The sequence below is a fragment of the Neodiprion virginianus genome, chromosome 1, assembly GCF_021901495.1.
Source record: "Neodiprion virginianus isolate iyNeoVirg1 chromosome 1, iyNeoVirg1.1, whole genome shotgun sequence".
In the NCBI taxonomy this organism is placed as follows: domain Eukaryota; kingdom Metazoa; phylum Arthropoda; class Insecta; order Hymenoptera; family Diprionidae; genus Neodiprion; species Neodiprion virginianus.
Genome location: NC_060877.1, coordinates 6705354 through 6730827, shown reverse-complemented (window position 1 = coordinate 6730827; position 25474 = coordinate 6705354). Strand labels below are relative to the sequence as shown.

At 41.2% G+C, this 25474-nt stretch overlaps 1 protein-coding gene across 4 annotated transcripts in view; it reads right to left on the bottom strand.

Moving 5' to 3' along the window:
- The window catches only part of LOC124306238 (uncharacterized), an 87617-nt gene that overhangs the window by 52490 nt on the left and 9653 nt on the right, over nucleotides 1-25474 (bottom strand). The window contains exons 1-3 of one of the 4 annotated variants that reach the window (XM_046766731.1): nucleotides 3025-3123; nucleotides 2640-2661; nucleotides 1373-1524 (exon numbers count right to left, since the gene is read on the bottom strand). Coding sequence is in view for 2 of the 4 variants with exons in the window: in XM_046766703.1 (XP_046622659.1) it covers nucleotides 1373-1524; nucleotides 14674-14730 (209 nt within the window). In the remaining 2 variants the exon portion in view is untranslated. Of the gene's footprint in view, nucleotides 1-1372; nucleotides 1525-2639; nucleotides 2662-3024; nucleotides 3124-11983; nucleotides 12113-14673; nucleotides 15184-25474 lie in introns of those variants that run through there. The other 3 variants (XM_046766703.1, XM_046766723.1, XM_046766695.1) reach the window with 3 other exon arrangements.

Below are 25474 nucleotides of genomic sequence, written 5' to 3'. Positions count from 1 at the left end.
GTAAGAAACTGTAATTATAGCCGATATCTCGTTAAAATTACGCTACAAATGTTCACAGACGTATCGGGCGATTTGTCGATATTGGGAGAAATTGGCAAATAATTGTAGAATACAACTAATGATAAATTGAACCACTTCTGTACACTGATTTATAACGTAATTCGTAATTTAAACTCGAAGTGATTATATACACCGCAAATGCGGAAAGCTTTTTCACGTAAAATCACGATTCAACAAACAGCATCGTAATATCAACGCAAACACGCAGCGATGTTTTGTGCGTTACAAGTGCTAATCTTTTTAATTGCGTATCTGCTCCAACCGTTCGTGAATCATCGACGATTAGCGAACAAGCTCTTATTGTTGAAATTAACGGTGAAACTGTACTCCTGTCACATACATGCATGCGTACATATCCAAGCCCAGTTTGAGCGAAATATGCAATTGAAATAATCACTGTTCCTGTTCAGGGCTTGTGCAAGACTTATTTTCCGACAACACTCCGTGATGCGATTTAATGGAACACCCGGATTTAATATCATTGATAAGAGACGAGAAATTCTGTCTGCACGATGTGTGATTATAATATGGGTAGAATGCCTTTCCGAGAGAAAAGAGAGAAGAAAAAACAACTTTCAAACGTACAGAGAAAATGTAGTTTATTTAACAGGTTTAACTTGCTGCATGGGAAAAAATTGCTGCAAATCGTGTATTCGCGCAATTTCGCGAGGAAGTTTCGAATCGATAATCCATTAGGACTGCCATGATATTTGATTACGTACAAAGGTCGAGGTGATGGAAAAAAATGTCGCGGCTTATACGACTTATACGGTAGGCGTTGAAGAAAATTTTTTGAGTTATCGGAGAACGGACGTTGAATTCGGGACAAGAATGAAACCGAGAGAGAAAACTTGCATAGGTGCTCAGAAGTGTGATGATAATAAGGAAAATCTTATTCGAAGAAATTTAATAAACAATGCAATTTCGCGGATTACGCGGTCTTGAATTATGATGAATCTCACTCTTGGGATTAAAAAACTTTATGTACATAAAGAGGAAGAGAGGGAGAGAGAGATTGCAAATCACTCGTAGGCGTATTTTTCGCGGTGTAATTCGTTTATCGCATCGTCTGGCACTGACTCGTACAAAATTATCGCCAGTCGCGTTTCACGGCTTATTTGAATTTCTTTTCCTGAATATTTTTCTTCGTCGGGTTTAAAATTCAATGTGAAAGGAAAGGAATAAAAAAGAAAAAAAAAAAAGAATCAAGAGCATAGATTTCAAGCCTCGAATAAACACATATAGATACACACGTGATAAAAAATACAAATAATAAAATAAACGTTGAACATTTTTTACGGCAAATACTCACTGGTTTAAACCGAGGGTCAGTTGCTCCCCGGCGCTTCGAAGTAGATCGTGAGATTCGCTGTTTGTGAGATTTCGCGTCAGTTTACCATTTATGCTGCTTATCAAATCGCCCTCTCGAACGCCTTGCTGCGCAGCTTTGCTGCCTGGATTTACCTGTAACAAAAAATACCTTTCAATACGAACCGAGCCGCGAGAAATTCTGCGCAACGTTGAAAAGTTTCGTGAAATTACGCGGAACGAATATATACTTGTAGCGAAAAATGATCACTGTAAAAAGTCGAAAACCTGATAAAACACAGCTATTGCAGTTACCATCGCGTTCTTCTCCGATGCCGCGTGATCGATAATGCATGTCATTAAAAGTATCGCAGCCCCTCGTATATTATACATATATATGCACTTAACAGCTACGGTAAATTACGATGCGGGGATAAAAAGTGGATCAAAAGTTTCATAGACACGCGATGCTTCGATGCATTTATACATGTTACACAGATGTGAGAATCGGGAAGCGCGATTTAAATCACAATTCCTGTTTAACGTTTTTTAATAACATTATGTCGACAGAATTCCAGGGGTACAAGTATTTTTTTTTTGTACATGGTTATGATAACTATTCCTGTACGGAAAATTTAAACTTGAATTACAATTATCGAGTTGATAAAGAATGAAAATAATTTTTAAAAAAAAACATTTTTTCGCAGACGATCGACTATTCAAAATTCTACGAAAGACTGATTGATTGATTAATTTCATCCAATTGAATAAGATTTCGTTTCGAAGATTGAGTTGTACCGTGATTTTTTCCGACTTTGGTTTATTTTTGTGTCGCGGTTTGTTTAAATACCGTGATTATTTGTCGACGGCAACTAAACACGACGATTAGGTCACTTCACGCCTGTCGAGCCGCCACCGAGTATACACGAATGTTAGCCGAGCTGCGTTCTCCAGTTTACACTAAGCTCTAATATTAGATAGCGCCTTGGCTGCTTTTCTGCTATCGACACGTGGCCCGCTATATGTATACGCGTACGATATCGTAAAAGTGTTGCAACAAATTTGTAGGCCGAACTTTTCCACGTTCGTACGGTAAGAAGTGGTAGAAAAATTATCACCACAGTTATAAAGATTCGTGCATGCAGGCAACGTACCGAATAAATCGGTACCATTAAAACGGATACGAAGTGAAGCGGGAAAATCGAACTCGTTCGATAACGACGCTGGTATTAAATGATGATGAAAATTTAATATTCTCAACTAATTCTCACCGTTGCGTTACGCCGCCGTCCGCTGGGTGAGCAAAATTTCAACATCTCGATAACTTGGGAAATTTTTCGTATTAGTTCGGTTAAAATGTAATCACTGTTCAATCAAATTTTAAATATACCTTCGTCTTAGCGAGAAGCTACAACGAAAAATATACGAATGAAAAATCTCAACAACAAATAGAATCCACTCAATTATGTGAAATATTTTCTACACTGCACTGCAAGATTTGCACTTCTTCACTTCAACCTTGTTTTCTTTAACGTTAAATAAATTGTTATAGAAATTGGCGGTGTCGGTGTTTTTATCGTTTCGTATCGTTTAGCAAAAATCATGAAACTCGAAGAAAAATAAGCTTTTGCCAAATTGTAACAATGTTTACCGCACTTTGTGCATATACTGCATTGGACTGTGGAAATACTGCCGGCGACCCACTTCGCCTCGAGATAGATTAAAACGTACGTATCTCGATTCGGTGCCAGTGAATTCAGAGATCAAAGTGTCATCTGATTTCTCGTTTTAAATCGCCTCAGTTCACTCTCTGCATCTTCAGCAGAGTAATAGGTGCAGGCGCATCAAATATCCAGTTAATTTCTAAACAAAAATTCAACAACGTCACAATCAGGCATTTTTTCTCTCACTATAAATAAAAATTAATTTTCCAAAAACTCCACCATCTTCGAATTCTGATAAATTATTCCATTTAGATACAATTGAACCGACACCGAATTTCGATACCGTTTTCTGAATTCTTCACCGCTCACCGATCACCCCGCAGTAATTATTACAAGTCGTCAAAAATTCGGATTAAAAAAAAACTGTCACCGTGTCACGGAGATTGATTAAAAAACCAACAAATACGACGGTTTCGTTGAAGCTAGCGAGTAGAAAAATCAAAGAAATTTCGGAAAAACCCTGGCGGCGGTTTATAATTCGACAACTGAATAATTCCGTGCAAATAACCTCCTTGATCAGTCGTAACAAACAGTCGTGATGACCGTACGGGATTCGAATAAAAATCCCCGAGTCCCTAGACTGCACGACCCGCGCCTAAGTAGGTGAACGAGAGGACTGAAGTCCGACGGAATTCCCTGGCCATAGAGATGGCGCAAGGCCTGGGGGTGCATCTCCCATCTCTAGAGAATGACTCAACACGCAAGTCTTTCTAGGTGATCCACCCTCCGAGTCCCCTCGGCTCGACCGCGTTCCACGTTGGCTCTTATACGTAAACCGGAAGTGATTTCCGTACAACAATATCGCTGTTATCGTTCGTTGTAAGAACCTCGACCCGCCCTCGCGTTATTTATTTTTTTTTTATCAAAATTTCCTCGAACGAAAAAAAAAAGAAATCTCGCTCACTGCGGACCGTTGGAATAAATTTTCATCCGAGGCTATGGACGATTTCCTTTCACGTATTTTTTTTTTTTTTTTCTTATTTTCACTCAGACTCCTGTCCCCCGATTTACGAAAGAGAAAAAAAAAAAATAGTCAAAGATGAAGTCGAAACGTGGATGAAATTTTTATGAGCTCCGGCACCTCGGCGTTTCCGTATTTTTTAGCTTTCAGGAAAAAATACCGAGACCTAAATTCCCAATTCCTTTTCCACCCTGCAGCAGCTTTTCCGAGCCCGAGTCTCCTGGCTGTTTGTTCTCTCGACCGGACTCGACGCCGTCTCCCCCGAGTCTTACAACAACTAGAGCCGGCTCTCGGCTTGTCTCCTCTGGCTTTCAGCGATGCGATCAATGCGGGTGTTCCTTCAAGACTGACCCTGAGTCAGCTCCCACTATGCGGTTCTACCTGGGCGCGGTGAAATCATTAAATAGCCATGAGTGACCCCGCATCCGGCGTGCAGGAGTAAAAAATTTTAATCCCTGATTTTTCACCACCGAGTCCACAAACCCCGTGACGACTATATATTGCTTTCCACTTTCGGGCTAGGTGCATCCGTTTGCTGCAGCGAGCCGTGCAGTGCAGGTATAATAGACGCGAGATAAAAAGCTGCATTCCTTTCAGGAATTCCAGGCAGGTAAACGTGCAGGCTTCGGGTTGACACGAAATCCTTTACCGAATTTCAATTCGATGAAAGCGATGTGCGGAATTCCTTTATGAAAAATTAGAATCTCTGCATTTTTATGCAATGATTTACAAAATTTTATTCCACAATTTTGCGAGTGACACAGAGAGTGAGGAGAAAATAATTTAGCGAATTAACAACGAAGATGATACCGTGACGGGAGTAGAAAAATATTTTACTTAAAAAGAATAAATGATTCTAATGGAAAAATTCTCTCTGATGTGAAAATTGAGAAAAAAAAATATTACGTAATGGATATTATCTTCGTGGAAAACGAAACGGATGTCATTTACGAGTAAACTTATTCCACAACCAGCCGTAGAGTCGACAACCCTGGAGGTACCTACTGGAGGCGTAATTGTTATTCAATTCACGGCCTTGCCTCATCCTTCTGTTCGCCTCGCTGTATACGAAACGAAAATCTTGCGAGGGAGTCGTGAAAGAAAGTGGATAATTTATAATACCAAGGAAACGACAAAGTTTACGTATACATCTAGCAGCACTCAATATTATAATAAACGATTGGAATAATTCATGAAGCCGATTGATGGTTTTGATTTAACGCAGCGCTTAGCGCTCGAAGAGCGTAAAATCATATTGTAATCAAGTTCGGCTACGATGACACTGCGGATAATATAGGTTCGAGGGGCGAATTGTTTGGTGGTATTGTAAGTTTTCGAACAACTTGTCTTTAGGTGATCCCAGATCTTTGGCAGCTTTCGCGTTTTATTAGCCGGCTGCAAAACGTTCCAAAAAAATCCCAGAATCTTTGATAAAAAGGTATAAAATTCTAATAAAACGAGCACAGCGTGATTGTTAAATTATGAAAAAAGAAAGAGGCCTTTTGCGCTACAGCAAAAACCGCGCGGAATGCTTACGTGCAAAGTTGAGTAATTTCGCGATCCGCGCAATGGACCAGAAGCCGGTAAAGATCGCGTGAGATTGCTGTGAAGAAAAAAGAATACAGAGAGTTGATTATAGGTACGGGGACGAAAAAATGCATGCAGAAAACATTTTATTCCAGCGGGAGCGTGGAAGCACAGGTGAAAAATTGAAGTCGCATGCCGCCACTGGCAATCTTCTAGCCGCGGTGAGGTGTATAAATCGCACAAAAACCATCAATCATCATTAAAGCTCTGTCAATGATTATTATATTGAAAAAAAATCTGCAACACTATTCAGCACGCGCCGGGCATTAAACCAATTATCGAATTACACGAAACTGGGGCTTTACAGAGCTTTATATCCACGATCAACTTTTCAAGAGGAAATGTTTCCTCCTGTTCTCCACCCAGCCGCGCAGCGAATTTCCACTTGAAAGCTGGCTGTCTAGACCCCTAAACTCATAGACTCACAGAAAAGGAGGTTGTAGGTGAGATGAAAAGTGAGCGGAAATTGTAACCGAGTGTTTTACCGTTTGTAGTAAAAATAGAAGATGATTAGAAAATAGGGTTTCATCAAAGCGTCTTCAAAATGAAGAAATAGTTCAATTTATAGAATGACGAAATTGGATAAGAACATATCAATCGACAAGATTAATTACTTTTCTGTTATACTCTGACGTTTCTACATTTTAAATTTCGATTATTTCTACACTTTTAAATGCTACGAAACAGATTATCTCGTCTTTGTAAAAATTCCATATTGGCCCCCTTTCCATTTTCTTATCTATTTACATTTTTACTCGCATCCCGCGGCAAAAACGTTTCCTAGAGCGTTTACCTGTACGTACAAACCGCAGCAGAAGCCACCGTCGACTTTTCGCGATACGTATGTACGTATAAGCGGCACTTTGCACTCAGCATTTGTTAGCCAAGGCACCTTGCGGGTTTCTCTATGCTTCGCCTGCAGTTGACGACAGGTAGGTAAAGCCGACGTTATAGCCTAGCAAACTATTACATGTATACTCGTCGGGTCATTGTTCCGGTGTTAAAATTTTTACGTTGCTTGAGAAAATAAACTGCTACAAGAAGCTGCATTTTTTCTTCACCGCATTTCCTCGCGGCGAGGAAATGTGCGAAACGTTTAGACTTTCGGGAATAATTTGTCCACCCTGAAAGTAAGCTTCGCGATTTGTATAAAGCATACAATATTGTTATCGGCTTGTTCAACACTTGATTAAAACTTTCTTCAAACGTTGCGAAATCGAACAATCGGTGAAAAAAAAAAGTACGGAAACCGTATAACGAGGTTCATTTTAACCATGGAAAACTACATTCGTTCCAACGATAAACCACAATTGTCTAAATCATTTTTGATGAAGTCAAAATTGAACGTTCCAACCACGTAGTATAACCTTGCGATAGGCGTAAGTACGCGATCATTTTGACCCAGTTGTAACACGTAGGTACTTGGGAAGATCTATACGTTACAGTCCAGTTTAGTTTTACGGCTACAACGACGTAATGAGGCAAAATCGCTCCATCAATTAACTTTGCACGTTACATCTATACTGTACATTTATGTATTCGAGAGGGCAGATTGCGCGTGTTGAAGAGCCTGATGGAAAACGCCTACATAAGACCGGGTATATTCCATGCTGGATAAAAAGCGTTAACATCGTTGCAAGTTGCTTAGCTACATTAATCCGTTGGATTTAGCTAAGCTAGTTATAGAGCGATGGTAATTATTAAGTCGGTCAAAAATTAATATATTTTTCTCGGGGATAGAAAATGGCGCTTTAAGTTTACGCGTACTTTCCGACCGAGAAATAATGGAAGTAGGTACGTAAATACGTACGGCAAGACGAACGTAACTTAGTATAGAACGGTACATAACGAAGAGATGATATCGGTGCTCGGCTTTTTGCTGGTGAAAAATTGTTCGTTCCGCTATAAGTAAAAGCGGATGGTAACTGGAGCTCCTCTACGAGCAAGAAACAAGTGGGATGTTTCCTTTGACGGGTAACGCGGTATGTATGCGTCGACTAGTTGTGTGTTATGTACGTACGTATGGATATGGATATGGATACATGCAGGCGAGAAATCCGCGAAGCGTGAAAAGCCAACAACTTTTTTTGCTAAGCCGAACGCTTCGACTCGCCTTATCTCTCGAGTCTCTGGGATGCTCATCCTCGACTCGAGGAGATGATTTTCCACACTTCAATTCACTATTTAAATGTATTAGGAGTGCGCAAATAGTGTTCGAGTCAAATTTCTCAAACACATTGCGAATATTTCGAATCATTCTGTTCAAATTTCGATTTCATAATTGTTTTTCCTGTTCTCAAAGTATTCGACTAATTGTCAGTCGTACCTACGAAAGGCAAAATTCTTTTCGTCAAAAATTTTAATACACTTTTCGAAGATTCATAAGTAAACTTTAAGTTAAAGGATCGGTAAAATCTAACGGTTGCCAAATTTCATAAATCAGAGATACTGTGAAATAATAATCAACTCGATGGAACAGTAATTTAAAAAAACGCATATTTCAGATTCCGCTGGATTGATGTATTCAAAAGATATTTTGTCGCGATATTTAAAATACGGATCGTATGATTGAAAAAATTGCGATTATCCAAACTCGAATCAAATCGCTCGAAAAATTCAAGTTATCCGCAGACCCGTAAAAATGAGTGTTTGGATCGTTCGAGGATAAAGTATAAGTATAAATTCCAGGGAATATTAATTACGTAAAATCCAAAAGGAGGGGAAGAAAATTCGATTTCCCGAGGGTTGTTCCACCCCCGCAGCTGGGGCTAGTTATTAATTCACCGATCTTCGCTGCAATTAAAGATCGTCCCTCGTCTCGGCGCAGGACGTCGGTTAGGCAAGGATAATGCATAATGCAGCGGACGTCGGCAGGCTTCCACCCCCGCGTCCCGACGCCTCTCGGCACGTATAACGACGCCTGTTACATCCAACGACGTGTTCCTCGTCCCCCGTTGGGACAAGCGATCGTGCCACAACTCGGTAACGACGTACACACCGCCTAGATTTTCCTCCCTATTTTTATTTCTCAGCTCTCGCACGCCACTCGATTCAACGGTTTTACCGCCCCTGAAGACTCCGGGATTGCTGGAGACGAGAAACCCGCGAGTAGAAATTCCCAAATGAAAAGAGAAGGTACAGTTTAAATTTTCTTATTTCCTTATGACAAACACTGCATCATAAATCGTACGTCAATTGCTTCAATTCTACTAATTTTTTCCTTTCCATTCACCAAATAACGATGCATATTTTCTCTTCGTATAATATTTTATAGCTTCGAACAAGTTTTGGAAGCAAACTCGGAAGGGAGATTTCTTCTTGCGTTAGTTAAAAATTAAGAATTCAAACTCGGGTATCAAGGGTTGATCAATCGTCGAAGGAAAGAACGTTTCAACCATCTGATGAAACATCATCAAATCTCATGATTTGCGCCAACTGTAATTACATTCTTTAACCCGATATTCATTCTGAGACGTTGCGGGAGACGAGAGTGAACAATGCCACCGCATTGTGAGGATCTTCTCATCCGTATTTGAAGAATCGATATATCTTGTCTGAGATAGTGAGAAAGAGAGAGAGAGAGAAAGAGGCGGTTTAATCCACGCGGAGTTATTTCAAGCCGACAATGGGTTGTGACGAAGGGTTACGTGCAGGCAATGAGATAAATCTCATGGAGCAAAGAGCTCGGATCGGTTAACGACGGTTGCTTTGGTCCCGGGAAGTTAATGTCGCGTCTCAAACTCCCGGATTCCTGTCTAAACAAAGGGATGAAGTAGACGGCGATCATCATCCTGCGAATAGTTAGACTTGAAAGCTGTTTTATTGTACCGAATTCGAGGGTTCGAAGTTGATCGGAAGATCCGCGTGGCAGCTGGCAAAGTAGGAGAAGAAATGGCAAGATTATAATTCTGCGTAGCAATCGGATCGAGATATTTGACAAAAATTTTCACACCCCGCACTGTAATACAATTTCTTTCTTTTTCCGACTTTTCACTCTCTGTTTGTACAGATCCCGCTTCCGTGATGCGCGGAGTTCACCACTGAACTGATCTTTCGAACGAGAAATTTCTGTTATCGTATATCAAACGAAACTCGACACTGAAACGCCCATCGATTTATCTCAAAGCCAACTGCATCACCGGTTTAAAATAATCAGAACTAAGGCTGTTTCATTAATTTTTTTATTCACGCTTTTGAACTTGGTTTATTTTTTTCAGTGTCAAATGTCTCGATATAGTTTATCAAAATCGAGGTAAAAGTACTCCCATGCATTTATTTATTTATTTATTTTTTTTGCTTAGCTTACAAGCTGAATGCGTAAGAGTTGAGTGTTATTTCGTTGCAGTCATAATTTGACTTATCTGTGCTTCTCGCAACGCGAGAAAATCTCGAGTGAAAAAAAGTGACTTTAAACACGCTTTTTACGATGTTGTGTAAACTTATTTTCATCGCAAATTCTTGTTTTTTTTTTTTTAATACGGAAAGCGCGTGTCTTATCAGCGACTGGGTTAGTCAGCTCGTAAAAAATGTTTTTTGCGGCGCGCGTGAATTTTCATCGGCCTGATTTTATTTTTATTTACATTTTCATTCGTTGCAGGTATTTTTTATTTTTTTTTTATCAAGATAGAGGCATCGTCGCTATTTTCTCGACAGGAAGGCTTAAATGTCGCTGCAATGGCTCGGCGTCAACATTGGCGCTTCGGCAGGAAATGATGTAAAAATAACCCCAGACTGAAACCACTCGGTTACCGTTTGATTCTGCGCCGATCTGCTCTGCGATTATACGTTATATATGTCTCATTGGCGATGAGCACAAAATGCACGGCCGTAATGCAATTGTGTCAAATGCCTGAATCCGTGTATATAATTTCCAACAGCCGAAGTACTTTCGACACCGCAAAAGCTCTCCAGATGTATTTTTATACAATAAAACCGCCCCGCTTTCGCTCAACTTGATTCCGATTCTGGGCCAAGGTGAGCCTGTATTAAAATCGAAACTCGATCGAAAAACAAACTTATAGCGTCTGAGTATCCATTCAGACGTTAACATCTCCGGGGTTAGAAAAACCGGGATCAAGGGTTCGCCAATTCATTACTGCAGAAGCACGCGATACACTTTTGCTGGATAATTTGCTCATCGAGTTGCTCACGAAACCCGAACTTCACTTCGGAGATTACAAGAAATCCGGGAGAAATATCAGCGAAGGGTTTTTTTTTTTTTTTTTATCTCTTCCTCGATCGCGTGATCGAACTAACTGAAAAATCCCGTCCAGTTGAAGTAGATTTAGAACAGATCGGAGAATTGTAAGGTGCAAGTGTTCGAATTCCGTGAAACGGAATATGTACCTTGCACGTAATGCGTGCAGTCAGAGAGATGAAGACTTTGAATAAGAAAAGAATATTGACTGACGGCTGCTGGTTATGTTATAAAAAAAAAAAAAAAATTAATGTACGTGCAGGCTAAAACTAGTTATATAATTTGATAGTTTACGTTGAGTTTTCTGCAAAATAGAAGATGAGCTAAGACGCGTACGCCGAGAGAAGCTGGTGTAGGTATCTATAGGTAAGTGTATATTTAAAAATAAACCGGTTAAACCCCGCGCTGACTACCGTCATATTATCATGCTTGCGGAGCAGTATTATAATTTTCCGAGACCTCGTTGATTTCAATGAAACATTCTGACATCGCGGCTGCCGATTTGCTTCGCTTCCATACCGCATTGATGAATGAGAATCGCGAATAAAAACGGTCGCAACGCTGATGGCGAATATTCGCGATATCATTCGTGATTCAATATTTAATCGCTAGAATGATCAGATGGACCAGAGGATCCTTGATCATGTTCAAATGCCAGCGTCCCAGGATGAGTGTTAAATTTTCGAAACGCGTCACCTTGGAGAAACGAAATTTATTCCCGCTGTAAGTTTTATTTGTCAGGGATAGCCGGTTTCCAGTGTATTTATTTATACATGCTGCGCACAAATATTGAGTAACAAGCAAAATAGCAGTGGAACAAATAATATGTAAGCGATAAAGTCACACTCGCACCTAGCTGAGATTAAAATCTCACAACACTGCGGAGACAAATATTAGGTATAAGTTATTTGTCAGGTAAAATCGATGGAATAATTTCTCTTCCACCGACTCCAAAACGTCAAATTGTAAAAATTCACAACAGACAAACTGAATGAGAATAACAGAAGCACGGCGCGTAGTCACAAAAAATTTTCTAGATGCACGATGCGTTGTTCACTTGAATAAAACGAGCTATTTTGCACACTGTAGGTTATTGGAAATTAGAAACTTCAAAGGTGGCTGAAAGCTTATACGAGTCAAACTTACGATAGGAAATAATTCTCCCGAATTGCACTTTTGAATATGTATGTACGTTGAAATTAGGTTTCGACTCGTTGAATTCTGCTTCGGAACGACGCCTGGAATTTTGTAGCCAGGTATTTTTCCATCGGTTTTTCAATGAACCCGTGAATTTCTCGCAGCACTTCAGGCGACCTGGCGGCGTTTCGACGGCCACTGTGCTGCCGGATCGACCGGACCAGCGTCCACGCGAACATCGCCGGTCTGCCTAGGACAATATTAGACATCGTATGTGCATGCGTCGGTCTCATCGTCCGTTGGCACTTGGCACCGGGTCCGCGTGTCCGGAGGTATTTTTTAATAACGGTGAAAGCGAGTTTGAAAAATAAGAAAATTGTGCTCTTGTCTATATCTGCGATTTTGAAGTTGCATTCCGTCCATAGTTAAAAACGAGGGGCGAGGATTACTCCAAGTTTCGCCACCAAATAATTCGGGATCAGGCGTTTTCGAAGCTTGTCAAATTCGGAAAATCAACGTCGCCCTTAATAACGACTACAAATATGGTAAAATCTTTCGATAATCCTCTGAAACAGTTAATCCAAATCAGATGATAAATTTTCCTAAAGTATACAATTTGCAAGTTCGCAAACTAAACCACTATCAATTTTTCCGCGAGTATGAAAGGCAATTTTTTTATTTTATTTTTTTTTCCTCCTTACAAGCGAAGCAGAGATCGTCGGGTTGATTTACGGTTGTTTTCAACTAATAGCCCGATGCATAGCTTAAGATACTGCAGGACGTTCGAGAAGAATCGCGGCAGTCCGAGTTGGTCGTTATTAATGAGCTGCGGCGTATATATGGTTTTGAAATTTCAGGCAAGGCGATTCCTCCGATTCTCGAGGACACGATGCGTACTGTAAAAATTAAAGTCTTAAGGCTGGCCACAAGCATTCAGGCAAATAATCCATGGATCGAGCGGCGCAAAGATTGTGGGTCACGAATGTCGAATAATTGCCCGTAACGCCTCGCGGGCTGAAGTCATTATCATTTTATTAGCATAAACGTATACGCCGAAAGGTGAGCTGTTTATTCGGTACGCGATTCGAGTTTATACAGCTTGGCCCGCGTGTAAGAATTCATTCTTCCATTAAAATAATTCCCTCGCGGTCTTATGTCAGCCTTAGAGTAGATCGAACGTTGGTCCGAAAGACGTGACACCCGCACGAATGGAGGGAATGATTAGAATGAAAATAAGAATAAATGAAGGAGCGGTAATGGGTCGCCCATTGTCCCCGCTTGTTGGCTATTTTTCTCTCCCACCCGAGTGTAGTTGAGTCGTTGAAATATACGATGATAAAACTGCCGTGACTCGTACACCTACTCTGCATATAACTGTATTGTCGTATAATATACCTTACATTGTTACAAGTTGCAAGGTAAAAGCGGAATGGGAAATATCATGTCCGAGCAACAACGATCCAGGTGATTGTCACAATTCGTTCGACAGAGTGCTTAAAGACCGATGATTACGGTTCTGAGATACCGTCGATAATGACCAAAGGAATCTATTGGACTTCCGTTAACAACGAATCTTTCACGTCATCGGCCAAATGTATTACGAATCCGACGTAAACGCGGCGTGAAAATCACCTTTCTCCACCTTGACATAACCGCAATCACGTTCGTAATGTTGCACGGTCTATCAACTGTCATCGATCAGGGAATGACGTCACAATCGGTATTATCTATCGTCGGATCGGTGACTGCGGCAATTATCAGCGTCAGGAATTTTGGCAGGCCGGTATGCGACATGAAATAGCGCCAGCTGTTGTACGTACCTCACTTGATTCCAGAATTTGGAAAAAAAATCAAGCAGTGATCAACGTTGTCGATCAACGGAGATCAGCCGAACGCCGGTTACTCAGGGGGCATCGGACTCCGGACGGGAAATCAATTATACGTGCCACCGGCTGTAATGCTCGATCGCTAATTCCACCGATTCCCCATTACATGGATCATTTCGCGATCAAGGCGGTATTTCGAAAATGAAAGTCTTCGAGTTTGTTATTGCCTTGGCCTCGAGAATTCCGGGTACAAGAATGCCGAAGGAAATCCACCGTTTCGCCTTCAGATCCGTCATCGTGTTGCGAGAGAGTCCGACTGTACGGGGAACGATGAATTTTGCCTACTCGGGGCGAAAATCATGGGCAAATAAAAACGGAAATCTAAATTTTGTAAAATATGGACGTTAATTGCTTCGAGAATTTTTTTTTTTTTTTCTTCGGTCAGATATAATCTCCAAGAGCAGACTTTCGATAAATCACGAAGAAAGTTTATAAAATTTCTAAATTAGGTAGTATCCGTAAAAGCGATTCGAGCGTTTCGCGTCGAGTTTCAAGACGGAGAAACCAGAAATGAAATAACGTACCGCGCAGCTAAACCTTGCAGCTAGAGTTGAAACTGCATTGCCTGTTCCAGTCTCTCGAACACTGAGTAATAAACTTAAGTGCTTGACAGTCTATAGCGTGTGGATAGGGCAAGTGAAACGAGGGCTGGAGGTCGAAGGGAACCGTTCCTTTCAACGAGTCAGAATCCACCGATTCAAGTTCGTTTGCCAAGGCAGCGGCGACAAGTTCGAAAGCGGTTTAAAATTCAGTGCTCAAAGTTATGCGGAAAACGAGAGCGGGAATCGTAAGTGCGATTAGCTTTTTACAAACCTTGTTCCGATAAGTGCTCGGCAAGCAAGCCCACTGCGCGTAGCTCATGTGGACCATGCTTGAGTCGACTTCCGGCCGAGGAGATGAAAATTGATAAAGCACTGCGAGCTTTTCGATTCACTTCACGCCGCACCAACCACGGTCCGAAAAATCGCAACGCGTATTTTATCGCGGTGCCAATGGTCCGGGCGTCGAAACCCGACTGACAGTTGAGTTAGACCTCAGTTTGCGTCTCTCCTTCGACTTAGCGACGTTTGTTGCTCGCCTTACGTAGGAAAACGAAACATGAATGTTGGGGCCTTATCGCGCGATTACGTGGCAAGGACTTTGCGTACGTTTTAAGCACGTTTTGTTAGACGGCTGTCAAGCCGGCCTGACAAACGGCCATGATAAGGATCCTCCGACACCGACGCGCGACTAGAAACGCTCTCGTCAAACTACAACCGCGCCTTTCGGACTACGACTTGACGCTCTTCACCCACCCAACTCGTCTACTGCATGCCCGGTGTATAACTGCTGCGAGAAATGACGCAGCCCAGCGACGAACCGATCCTAAGTGGTTGTGTATGAAAGAATGCCTGCACAGGGTACGACGCTCATGACACGGGGCTGCCAGGGGCGGAACGAAAACGCGGGTTCCACGACTTGATAAACACGCCGCAAGCTCCTCCAAGAGTGACTTAAAGTAACTAGACAAACAAATATGAAAACAGATACTGATCGTTTCGATACAATATTCTGAGAAAGTATTCGAACTCGAAATTGTTAGACCGGACTGATATTTTGTCGACAAGTTGACGGAAATCAATTCGACCGTACAGTTTTTTTTTTTTTTTTTTTTTAGGGTAAAAGTTCAATGAACATTGGAATATCTAAACGTGATCGATATTTACTTACTGACTGGCTCGTCAGGACCTACCAGGTGATTTAAAAAAGGGTTCCTTGTTATTTGCGCTTGATCAATGAGATAAAAGAAGCGAGTAAAATTTAAAATAGATTTAAAATAGATTTAAAAAATCTTCGATTACGTAAGCGAGATAAGCCGCTTGCAGGAGACGATAAGGATCGCGATTCGTTGGACAGTTGAGAATAAAGCAGACATGATTTTTCGATAAGCGGTGTTTAAGCTGTTATCTGTGTAATACAAGATACATGTATTACACCTTTGTGGACGTTCGAGATTATTTTTAAACAAACAAGAGATTGAAGACGTTTCAAGTTCAATCTACACGTTCAATGTCGGATTGAGATAAGAGGAAGATGAGTTTCTGAAAAAGGCCCCCGGACTTCGAGGGGCGCACCTTCGACTTTCGTTACGTCCCTGTGCTCGGCGAAGCCTAATGCTTGTAAGCACTGGCTCGAACCACATGCTGTACAGTTGTATACTCTAGACTCATATGTGGGTCCCGGAGCAGGAACGCGGGCGTAAGTGAACGAAAGGGCTTGGGAATGCAGGCAGGGCTCGAAACGTGACTCCTCCCTCCTCCACTGGCACGGCATTGCACGTTATCGACTCGAGCAGTGCGTATTATCATCGTTGAGATAAAAAAAAAAAAAATTCAATCAGCCATGAACGAATTACAAAATAAATTTGTTCAATGGATGAATAAATATCAGTGTATGACGTGTGGAGATATTGGACTGAATTATTTTGATCGTATATTACAAAGGTCAGCTCAAATCTTGAGTCTTGGTTCTAGATGCGAAATTTTGATTTCTTCCACGTAATTAATAAAAGAACAAATACTTTTGTTTGATAAAGTTTGCTTTTTATTTCAACGTGCTGCGTATACTATCAACCAAAAACTTCAAGGCTTACTTATCAACGTAAAAAAGTAATAAATGATGATTTTGGTTATTATTCAATGTATAGAATCAAAATTTGTTCGTTTAAATATTCACTCGAAAAAAAAAATAAATAAATTTCTGTTAACCTGAGTTATTTGTACATATTTGGAAGTGTTTTTGGTAATTGGTAAAAGGCTCGTTCTCTGTCATCGAATTCAACGCTGCGTTGTCGTTTGCCTGTGTGATTAAATTTTCGGAATCTTATTTCTGTCGAGCGTGATATGTGGCATGGTATCAGAATCGCGATTTCCTGTAACCAGAATCCCTCGTATCGCGTTGCGGTATTTCTTTTTTGGATGGGTGTACAAGTTGCCGCAACAGTTGAGTCTTACCATCTTGACGACCTCGAAGTGAGCGCGTGTTCGGGATATAAAGAAAGAATAAACAAGGTGTAATAATTATATCAGCTGATTCAGGCTAGCGAAACCACAGTTGGCAAATCCTGGCTCAATGGGATCTACGGTTACAAAGGTATGGATATATGTACATATATATATTTATATTTGTAGACACTTCTCGCGTACGTGTCTAATGAAACACGATTCCACCCGCACATTGCAGACACTTCTCTCTGACCACGCTGAGTGAAAATAATGATAAAATAACGCAGGTGGAAGAAAACAGAGATGCTAAAATCGACGTTATAGAATTAGGGAGATTAAGATGAATTTGAATATTGGCAACGAGCGGTCTTTCGCTGAAAAAAAATTTGCCTTTTGTCGCGTGACAAATAATTTCTATGAGAAAACTCGCTTGTACAACTTGGATTAGAAATTGCGTAACAAGAATCGGCAATCGTTATCGATTTTACGGTTACCACATTCCGATGGAAATATGCGATTCTGTGCGACGCACAGGGAAATGTAGGGCGAGAAGCAGAGCAGCTTTTCTATACATTTTTTATATTCATACAGCAGACGCGATTTTGTCTAGTTACAATCCTACGCACGATTCGCAGCAGAGCATTGGAGCTCGGCCAATAACGGAAAAGCCTGTTTCTATGCAACCGGCAAAACATTTCTGTGTACTTAAACTCAGCTGACCAGGCGCTTATGGCGATTTCGGTACCAAAGAAAAACGTGATTAGTAAACTTTGGAAAGTTCGGAAAATTCAGACTTGCCTATGACGTGTGATTATTTCATGGTGCGGTTGATTTTCCACTCCGAAGAAAATTTCATTGATTTCATTCGACAATTTCGAATCACTTTGTTCCATTGATCATCAGGATTGACGATAATCTGCATGTGGACTGATTGAAATTTTTATTTTTCGACAAAATCTGACCAGCTTGTCTATGTTAAATTTTGCAAAGAATGAATAAATTTTTAATTCCAATCAATAATGACCGAACAAAAATGCAATGACTTTTCCACAAGTTTAAGTCTCCTCCATCTATTCTGATTTTGTAAGAAAAACAATCACAGCTCGACTACGGTTTCCATTTGTCAAAATCAGTTCACGCTTGTACATTCCGAGCATGATCGATGACGAAAGAGAGAGAGAGAGAGAGAGAGAGCGAGAGACGGAGGGAGGGAGAATTAATGACGTTTTTCAACTCAAGCATCCAGCCCGTCTGATTTCTTGTGTAAATTTTCATCGGGACAAAGATTCGTGGAGAAGAGGAGAATACCTCTTGTGTTCAAAGCTTTTCTTCGCGATCCATGGAGCACCGGGGTTATCTTGAAGCCTGAAATAGGAAGATTGGCACCTCCGATATTATATCGTTAACGTCAGTAAGACGGCGGTACCAACAATAAACTGGTAGCAGCTTTTGTGGGAATGGTGGGCCATTCTTCGCGAGAGCTTGGAGGGCAGCGTTTCATTACATGCCGAATGCCAGGGCGTGTAATAGGCACAATTCTACCTCGCAAGAGCGAACGTGAACATAAGGGAATTCCAGGAATCCCTTAGGGATATAACGAAGCCAGACGGACGCGCATCGCGGCGCCTTTCTCGCTACCGGAGTATATTTTTAACTCAAAAATAAACCGAAGGGCGGACCACCGCGGAAAATATTATCCTGTTTTGACAAGGGACTTACGTTTCATACGTTTTAACATTTGTTTTGCGTTCCCGTACGATAAACTTTTTTCTCCGTAATTGACGACCGGTGTCAGAATGAATCCGCTCCGATTCTCAAACGAGCCTGTCAATCTCCGCGCACTTTGAACACATGCAGGATTTCAATCGTCGACGTTCTCACTCCTTCCAACTATAATAACAACACACCGAGGTGGCGTAGGTATTGATTTCATCCTCGTTACCGGCACGAGACGCTGTTAAATTTAATTAAAGTAAATTCAAGTGGGCTGCCATCGCCTCTCTACCTACTTCCAGAAATTCTACGTCGGAGAATTCCCCGCAACGGATCGCCGCTTCAGCTCGTTTCAACTAACCCGAACAAAGTTTTGTCACATATAAAATACACTTCCTCATATACACCGTGTACAACTCGCCGTTCAGAACTTTGTTGGAAACCACTTGAGTTATACTCATCACGAATATAATTCACGCATTCGAAAGCCAAAGTTACGTAACAAGCTATTTCGTGGAAATGTCACGTAAGCGTTTTAACACAGGGTAGATCCGCCTACATTTTTGCAATTTAAAATACATTCGCGCGTAACCCGCTTGCGTGTCGACAACTAGGATCACAGTTGTGCTGAATTCACCCTGAATTCCATAGATGCGGGCGGATTTACGTTGTCGCAAATTGACCACATGATGGGCACATTTCCAACGAAACAACGCGGTATGTAAAATCGCTCTGCGTCTCGGGTTAAGAGCGAGAAACCGAGCTCAAGCTGCAAGTTCAAAGTTTCTAATACAATTCCGGAATCAAACTTCAGGCTGGGAATTCTGCTCCGGTTTTCAGGAACAAACACTTGCCCTGGCTCCTAATTTCTTAGTGTGGATCATATCGCTGCCCTGGGCGGAAATCGTTACGCGTTTTCACAGCTCGCGTAGAGGATTGAACATTGCTCTCCTGAGCACTTCGAGTTTGCTAGGATTCGAAAACACGTGTAAAAAAAGCGAGATCCGGTCTCCGTGACAACGTCGTCCACTCTGACAGCTGCCAAATACGTCAGTCATCAGGATCAACGGACGGTTGTCACAAGATGCGCAAATAGATGTCTTGCTTGATTTCAAGGGGGAGTTGAAATGGCCAGAAGAATCAGGCGCAGGGAGGGTCCGAAACGCTCACGGAGAATCAGGAGGGTCAAGATCCCGTTCCTCGTTGTCTCGGCGGTGAAAAATTTGCGAAATTCGAACGGATCCACGCCAACAAGAATCCTCAAGTACGTGGCTAAGGTTTCCGACGTTTCCAAATCTGCTGCCAAACGTCGGGTGAGATAATGACTTCAATATAAAAGTAATCTTTCCGCCAGGGTATTTCGTTTGGGAGCGATATTTTTTCTTTTACGCTTTTATACGCGAAACTTGTCTCAAAAAATGGATTCAAGCGGAGGGGAATTTTTTTGATTAAATTTTAAAAGGTCGAACTCGCATTTCTAAGTTTTCCTATTTAAATAACTTTCGGAAGAAACAATTTTGTTTAAATATGCTACCACTCGACTGCATTTCACGATATGGACTTGATACTGAAAAGATTTTTCACGGAATTACATTCTCCTCCAAAGTGTCATTCGACTGAAATCCGTAACTCAACTGATCAAAAGTTATAAGCTTAAGCTCGAAAGTTAATTTTATGATCCAGCTTCAACATATCACAAGCTGTTGTTTTAAAAATAAATTTAATGTTTAAAGATTCTTTCTCAACCATACTCAGTGTCTAAAGTATTGGTATTAGAACAAATTTCGAAAGGATTAGTTCAATTGTACTAAGTGGAGACAGCTTGCAAAAAAAAAAATTAAAAATAATAACAATAATAATTTTTTCTCTTGTTATGTAAATGAGAAGACGTTGGTTTCCGAGAGCGACCTTTAAAAATTTGATTTGAGAGATGCCCTCTGGCGAGGATTTCTTTTTTGCTACGAAAAGCAAGTTTTTCAGGTAGAAACGAAAAGAAACATTGCTACCTACTAGCGATGGCCACTAAGTTAAAAATAATCTATCGTACTCGATTAATCGGGAAAGAATAATCGATTATTTTTTGTTATTCTTACTATCTACTGTCAGTTTTGGCGCTTGCGTTATAGTTCGAAGATTCACGGATCTCATCCTCTTACCAGGTGGAAGCTGCGTTGAAACGGGGCGTGAATTGCGGCGTCCTGAAACGACAGCGTGGTCGCTACTCGTTGGACGTGGACTCGCCCTTCATAAATTCGGCAAAATTTCAAACCGGCTCATCCTCACCGAGGAGGAGCAAAAGGAAACGAAGAAGAGAATCGACGCAGCGCGAGCCAACCTCGGTGAAAAAGAGCAAAAAGGGTGTAAATCGACGTAGGGTCGATCTATTTTCCATGGTGGTGAGAAAGCCGCTTCTCTCCACCCTTCGCAAACGGTCGAAAAAAGCTCGGAGTCAATCCTCGCCCCATCAGCTGTCCGACATGTATTGTAACCCGAGCTACAAGGCCTCGACTGATTCCTCGATCGCTTCGAGCAAAAGTTCCGAACAGCTTCAACAGATGTCAAGCAACGATCTCCGGGATGTGAATTTATAGCGCGAAATTATCGAATCAGAATAAAAATTCTCGTTTATTTCCGTACGAATAATCTCGTCAGGTACCTATACTCGAATTTCGTCGGTTCTTAAGATTATCAGTGATCCAATCTCCGTTCGGTCTCGAGGTATAATTGGTTACCGTGAAAAAACCGCGGGTCGGTCGGGCATTAGCATGAATCGAAAGTGCCTGTTTGACCCTCGGTGCGCTGTCGAAAGGTCAATTTTCGAAGCGTTTAATAGCCTCTTATGTCAAGCCCCGCGCAAAGAGCGAACGATGGCAAAGTCTCCGAATGAATTATTTGTCGACTGCGCTCTCCTCGCGAGATTTTATATCGCAGTAACAAGAACTCGTCGCTATTGCATGGCTTTGTCGAGTGTCGACCAATTAGAAAGCCAATTAACGACGCACCGCTCACTTGTGACCCTGCGGATGCGCCGCAGCAGCTGGACCCTCGCCCTCATGATAATCCGATATAATTAAGCCTTCCTTTTGATGCATACAATTGGACGGATGGAACGAGAACTCGTCGCGCCGAAGCTGAAGCAAGGATGACGTCGAAAATTATTGAACGATATTTTCGACGATTTCAGAGAAATGAAAGTGTCCCAATACGATGGCAAAAAACAAAAAAAAATTCCCCAAAAAAACCATACGAAGCACAATTACCGTCATAAAATGACTGTATAATTGAATTTGCAGAGGTTTAAAAAGCTTGCTTCGAACTTGTGAAAGTAGCGATTATACCAAAAGTTTTTTCAAACGCAACGCGACGCGATTAGCCAGTAAACGAGCTTTTTTGGATCGATAGATTATCAGTGTCTTTTCGTTGTCAATCGATTGTTCACGCGTATAGCCGAACGATGCATCATAAAGTCATATTCAGAGCATGTTTTCTTCCCCTTCTCCTAATCTCCATGATGATTTGACAAGGCGTGGAATCCGCCCTTTCATTTCGTGCCTCGAACCGATCGATCGAGGTGGGAGGTTAGAGAGTGAGGGCTGCAGCTGTTTTATTGAAAGATCACTGGTCGACCGGTGATATAACGCGATGCTTTATGGCCAGGGCGTGTCAGTCCGGGTCAGGTTAGACTCACTACATAGTAAGTAATTGATTGCTGCGAGAGTTAGGGCCAAGGCACTATTCTCGGGTACTCGTTACGCCGCTCATACGCCGGGACAGGGCGGCACTTATCGGTACAACCGATATAGAAGCGGCCTAAAATTCAGAGAAAGAAAGGCGAACACGAGAGAAAGTATCTGTCCTTTATCAATAACAGAAGAAATGAGCCGTCAAAGACCGTTCGAATATGAAACCGTGGGAATGATGCAAATGACAATTGGTTTCAAAAATTTTTACCTAGAATCGGGGAATTAATTACGCTGATCTTTCGACGAAGGTCGAACGAAGTCAGAAATCGACACCAAAGCGCGACAACAAGGTCGATACTTTTAGTTTTCCCGTTCAAAAATGGATGATCCAGATTTAGCAAGTAGACTTCTGAAAATGTGGCATAAATTATTGAACGATAATCTAGAGGCAGTCGAATTTTGTATGGAAAAATCTATGCATTTGAAACTTTTAGTCACTTTAATTTTTTAATTACTTTAAAATTGCATGTATAATAAAAAAAATTCCTCCGGCTATTCTGTAGGAAATTTAATGCTCGACAAAAAAAGTATCTCGTAAAATTTTCGTAAATCGAATATTTATCACCGTTATCAGCGAAGATCAGTTTTGATTATTTTCATAGAGCATTAAATTTCCTGCAGAATAGCCAGATGAATTTTTTCTTCATAATACATAGTTTTAAAGTAATCAAAAATTTTCTTTATGAAATATCAAACGCACGCACTTTTCCATATAAAATTCGACCGCTTGGCGGGGCGTGTTAAAGTTATCGGAAGTTTTTTTTTTTTTTTGGATTTAGCCTGATTTGAGTGGGAAAAAATCCCAAAATAACCCAAACAAGAACCATCCTACCGATTATACACAGAAACCCGTCTCGGAAATGAGCCAACTCTTTAGCCCGTTTGGCATTGACTTTTTGCTCTCGGAGGTTGGATATGATGTGTGCGTGAACAGACGCGATGTAAATGTGGTAACAACTTATGATCTAGGTCGTGTCAAGGTCTCCCGATAGCGGATACCAACGGCACTGCAGGTAGAGAGACGCGAACAATATGCACCGTGATTACCCAACTGTTATGCAACGAGTTCATCACGACAAGAGACTACGACTATGACTATGACTATGACTATGGTTCTCTGTTCCGACAATTAACACCGCATCTATTGTTCCGCCGCTGCAGTTAACGTTCCAGACGCGTGCATAAATCAGACGCAGATGCATCGTGCGGTACGAACCGCCGATTACGCATCGTTCGATCATTCGTTAATTATCATAACCGCGAACGTATGGATCCGGATGAAAATTATCGTACGCGTGAGGAGAAACGAAGCTGAGATCCGAGTTCGAGTTTCCCAAGTTCATGAATCAGCGAATTTACCCGAAACTTATTTTCCTCCTGAAAATTTCCGCACCGTTTGCTAATTTTCCAACATAAGATTACCGCGTGCTCTCCGTAATATCGCGACAACGGTCAACCAGCGACCGCCAGCCATCACCTATGATTCGAGTGTCTATTTCAGTTCAGCTCTCAGATGAACCGTCATCGCCAAAGTTAGCGCCGGCGTTTGATATACGTTATAGACCGCCGCGGTAGATTCGGCCGAAATAGACGCCTACGTTGCACGACGACTACGTGAAAAAATTTTACAGCTACCTATCGCCGATGGAACACGTGCGTAGGTACGGTAGTTATTTTTTTTTTTAAAAGGTTTACGGCTGCAGGATTATCTACATAATATATGCGTTTCGCTTTCGACCGGAACTTTGCCGTTATTATCGTCATCGCTGATAATTTATGACAGCGATGCCAGCCAAAATATATTAATCAAAAAGTCAAATTGATAAAAATAGGAAAGACGTGAAAATAGTCACAGAATTTATAACTTAATACGTGTCATAAGTTTTTGTTTGTTTTATTTTTTTTTTTTTTTCTATTTTGTACAACCATTACACTCAAAATCAATTCAACAAAAAAATGACAAAAATCACTCAAATCTTCGTTCGAATTCTACGCAAAAGTGTTTTTTTTTTTTTTTTATTTTTTTTTTTGCGAAATTGAGTTCTCTATCCAATTCAATCGAAACGTGGAGAGACCGGCGAAGGCACGGAAAGCGCGAAGAGACTTTAGTTTGCAATATCTGGATGGTCTCCGGCCCGCAAAATGCGGCAGTATGAATTCTTCCCCCGCATGCATAGGTATCTGAAAGGGTTTTGCATGAAAAATTCCCGGGGGGATATTCGGTGTGCAGAAAAGATCGCTTTATATATATATATATATATACATACGGGAAAAATGAACGAAAAGTCTGTCTTTTCTATCGAAAACCTGCAGCAGCTACTCTATTTTACATACTTCGTACGAGCATGTTATATATATATGTGTGTGTGTGTGTGTGTGTGTGTTTTAGTGTAAGGTAGATATTTCTAACCTCTGACATGCGATACACTCGTATAATTGTAAAAATCGCAAGCTTATACCAACTTCCTTCGGCAATAAAGCTTGAGAAGCTGTGAGTAGGCGGGAAGGCAGGCATTATTATTACAGTACTCTTAGCATTATGTATATACCTATCAGACGCGAATGAATGGGGAGGTAAAAATAAATTGCTACAATATATTCGGTGTCCGGAAAAAGTATCTTTACGTGTGCGGTCTGCTGCTTGAAAATCGGGGATCAAAGAATGGTGAAATTGAGATGTTGTCCCGCAACGGTGGGAAAAAATAAGAAAAATTAGAAGACAGCTGATGTTGCGGGTGAAGTAGATCTATTGTGAAATGAATTTTGCCTCACTCAGATACCTGTACACATAGTTGCGAAAATGTGTAAATATGCACTTAATTAGAGAGAAATCCGTCGTCGAACACGGTTTGAATAGCAAAAATATTCGAGACTTGATCGACTTTTGTCAACACTGATAAATACGTTGCAGAATAAAGCGGGACTTGCACAAGCATCGAAAATATTCCCGATTCGCATGCCCACGTATAACAGAGCGTAATAACGGTTCTGCAACATTTGAGCGTAGGAATTACGTCGAGTACGGTTAAACAGCGTCTACTTGGCGTTGAATGAAATCAACTCGCTGAATCTAATGGACAACGTTACGTAATTCGGTACAGTCACGAAGCGACTCTCGGTAAATCTCGCAGAACTAGCAAAAAGTTTGGCCGAAATTCCATGCAGACGCGCCGA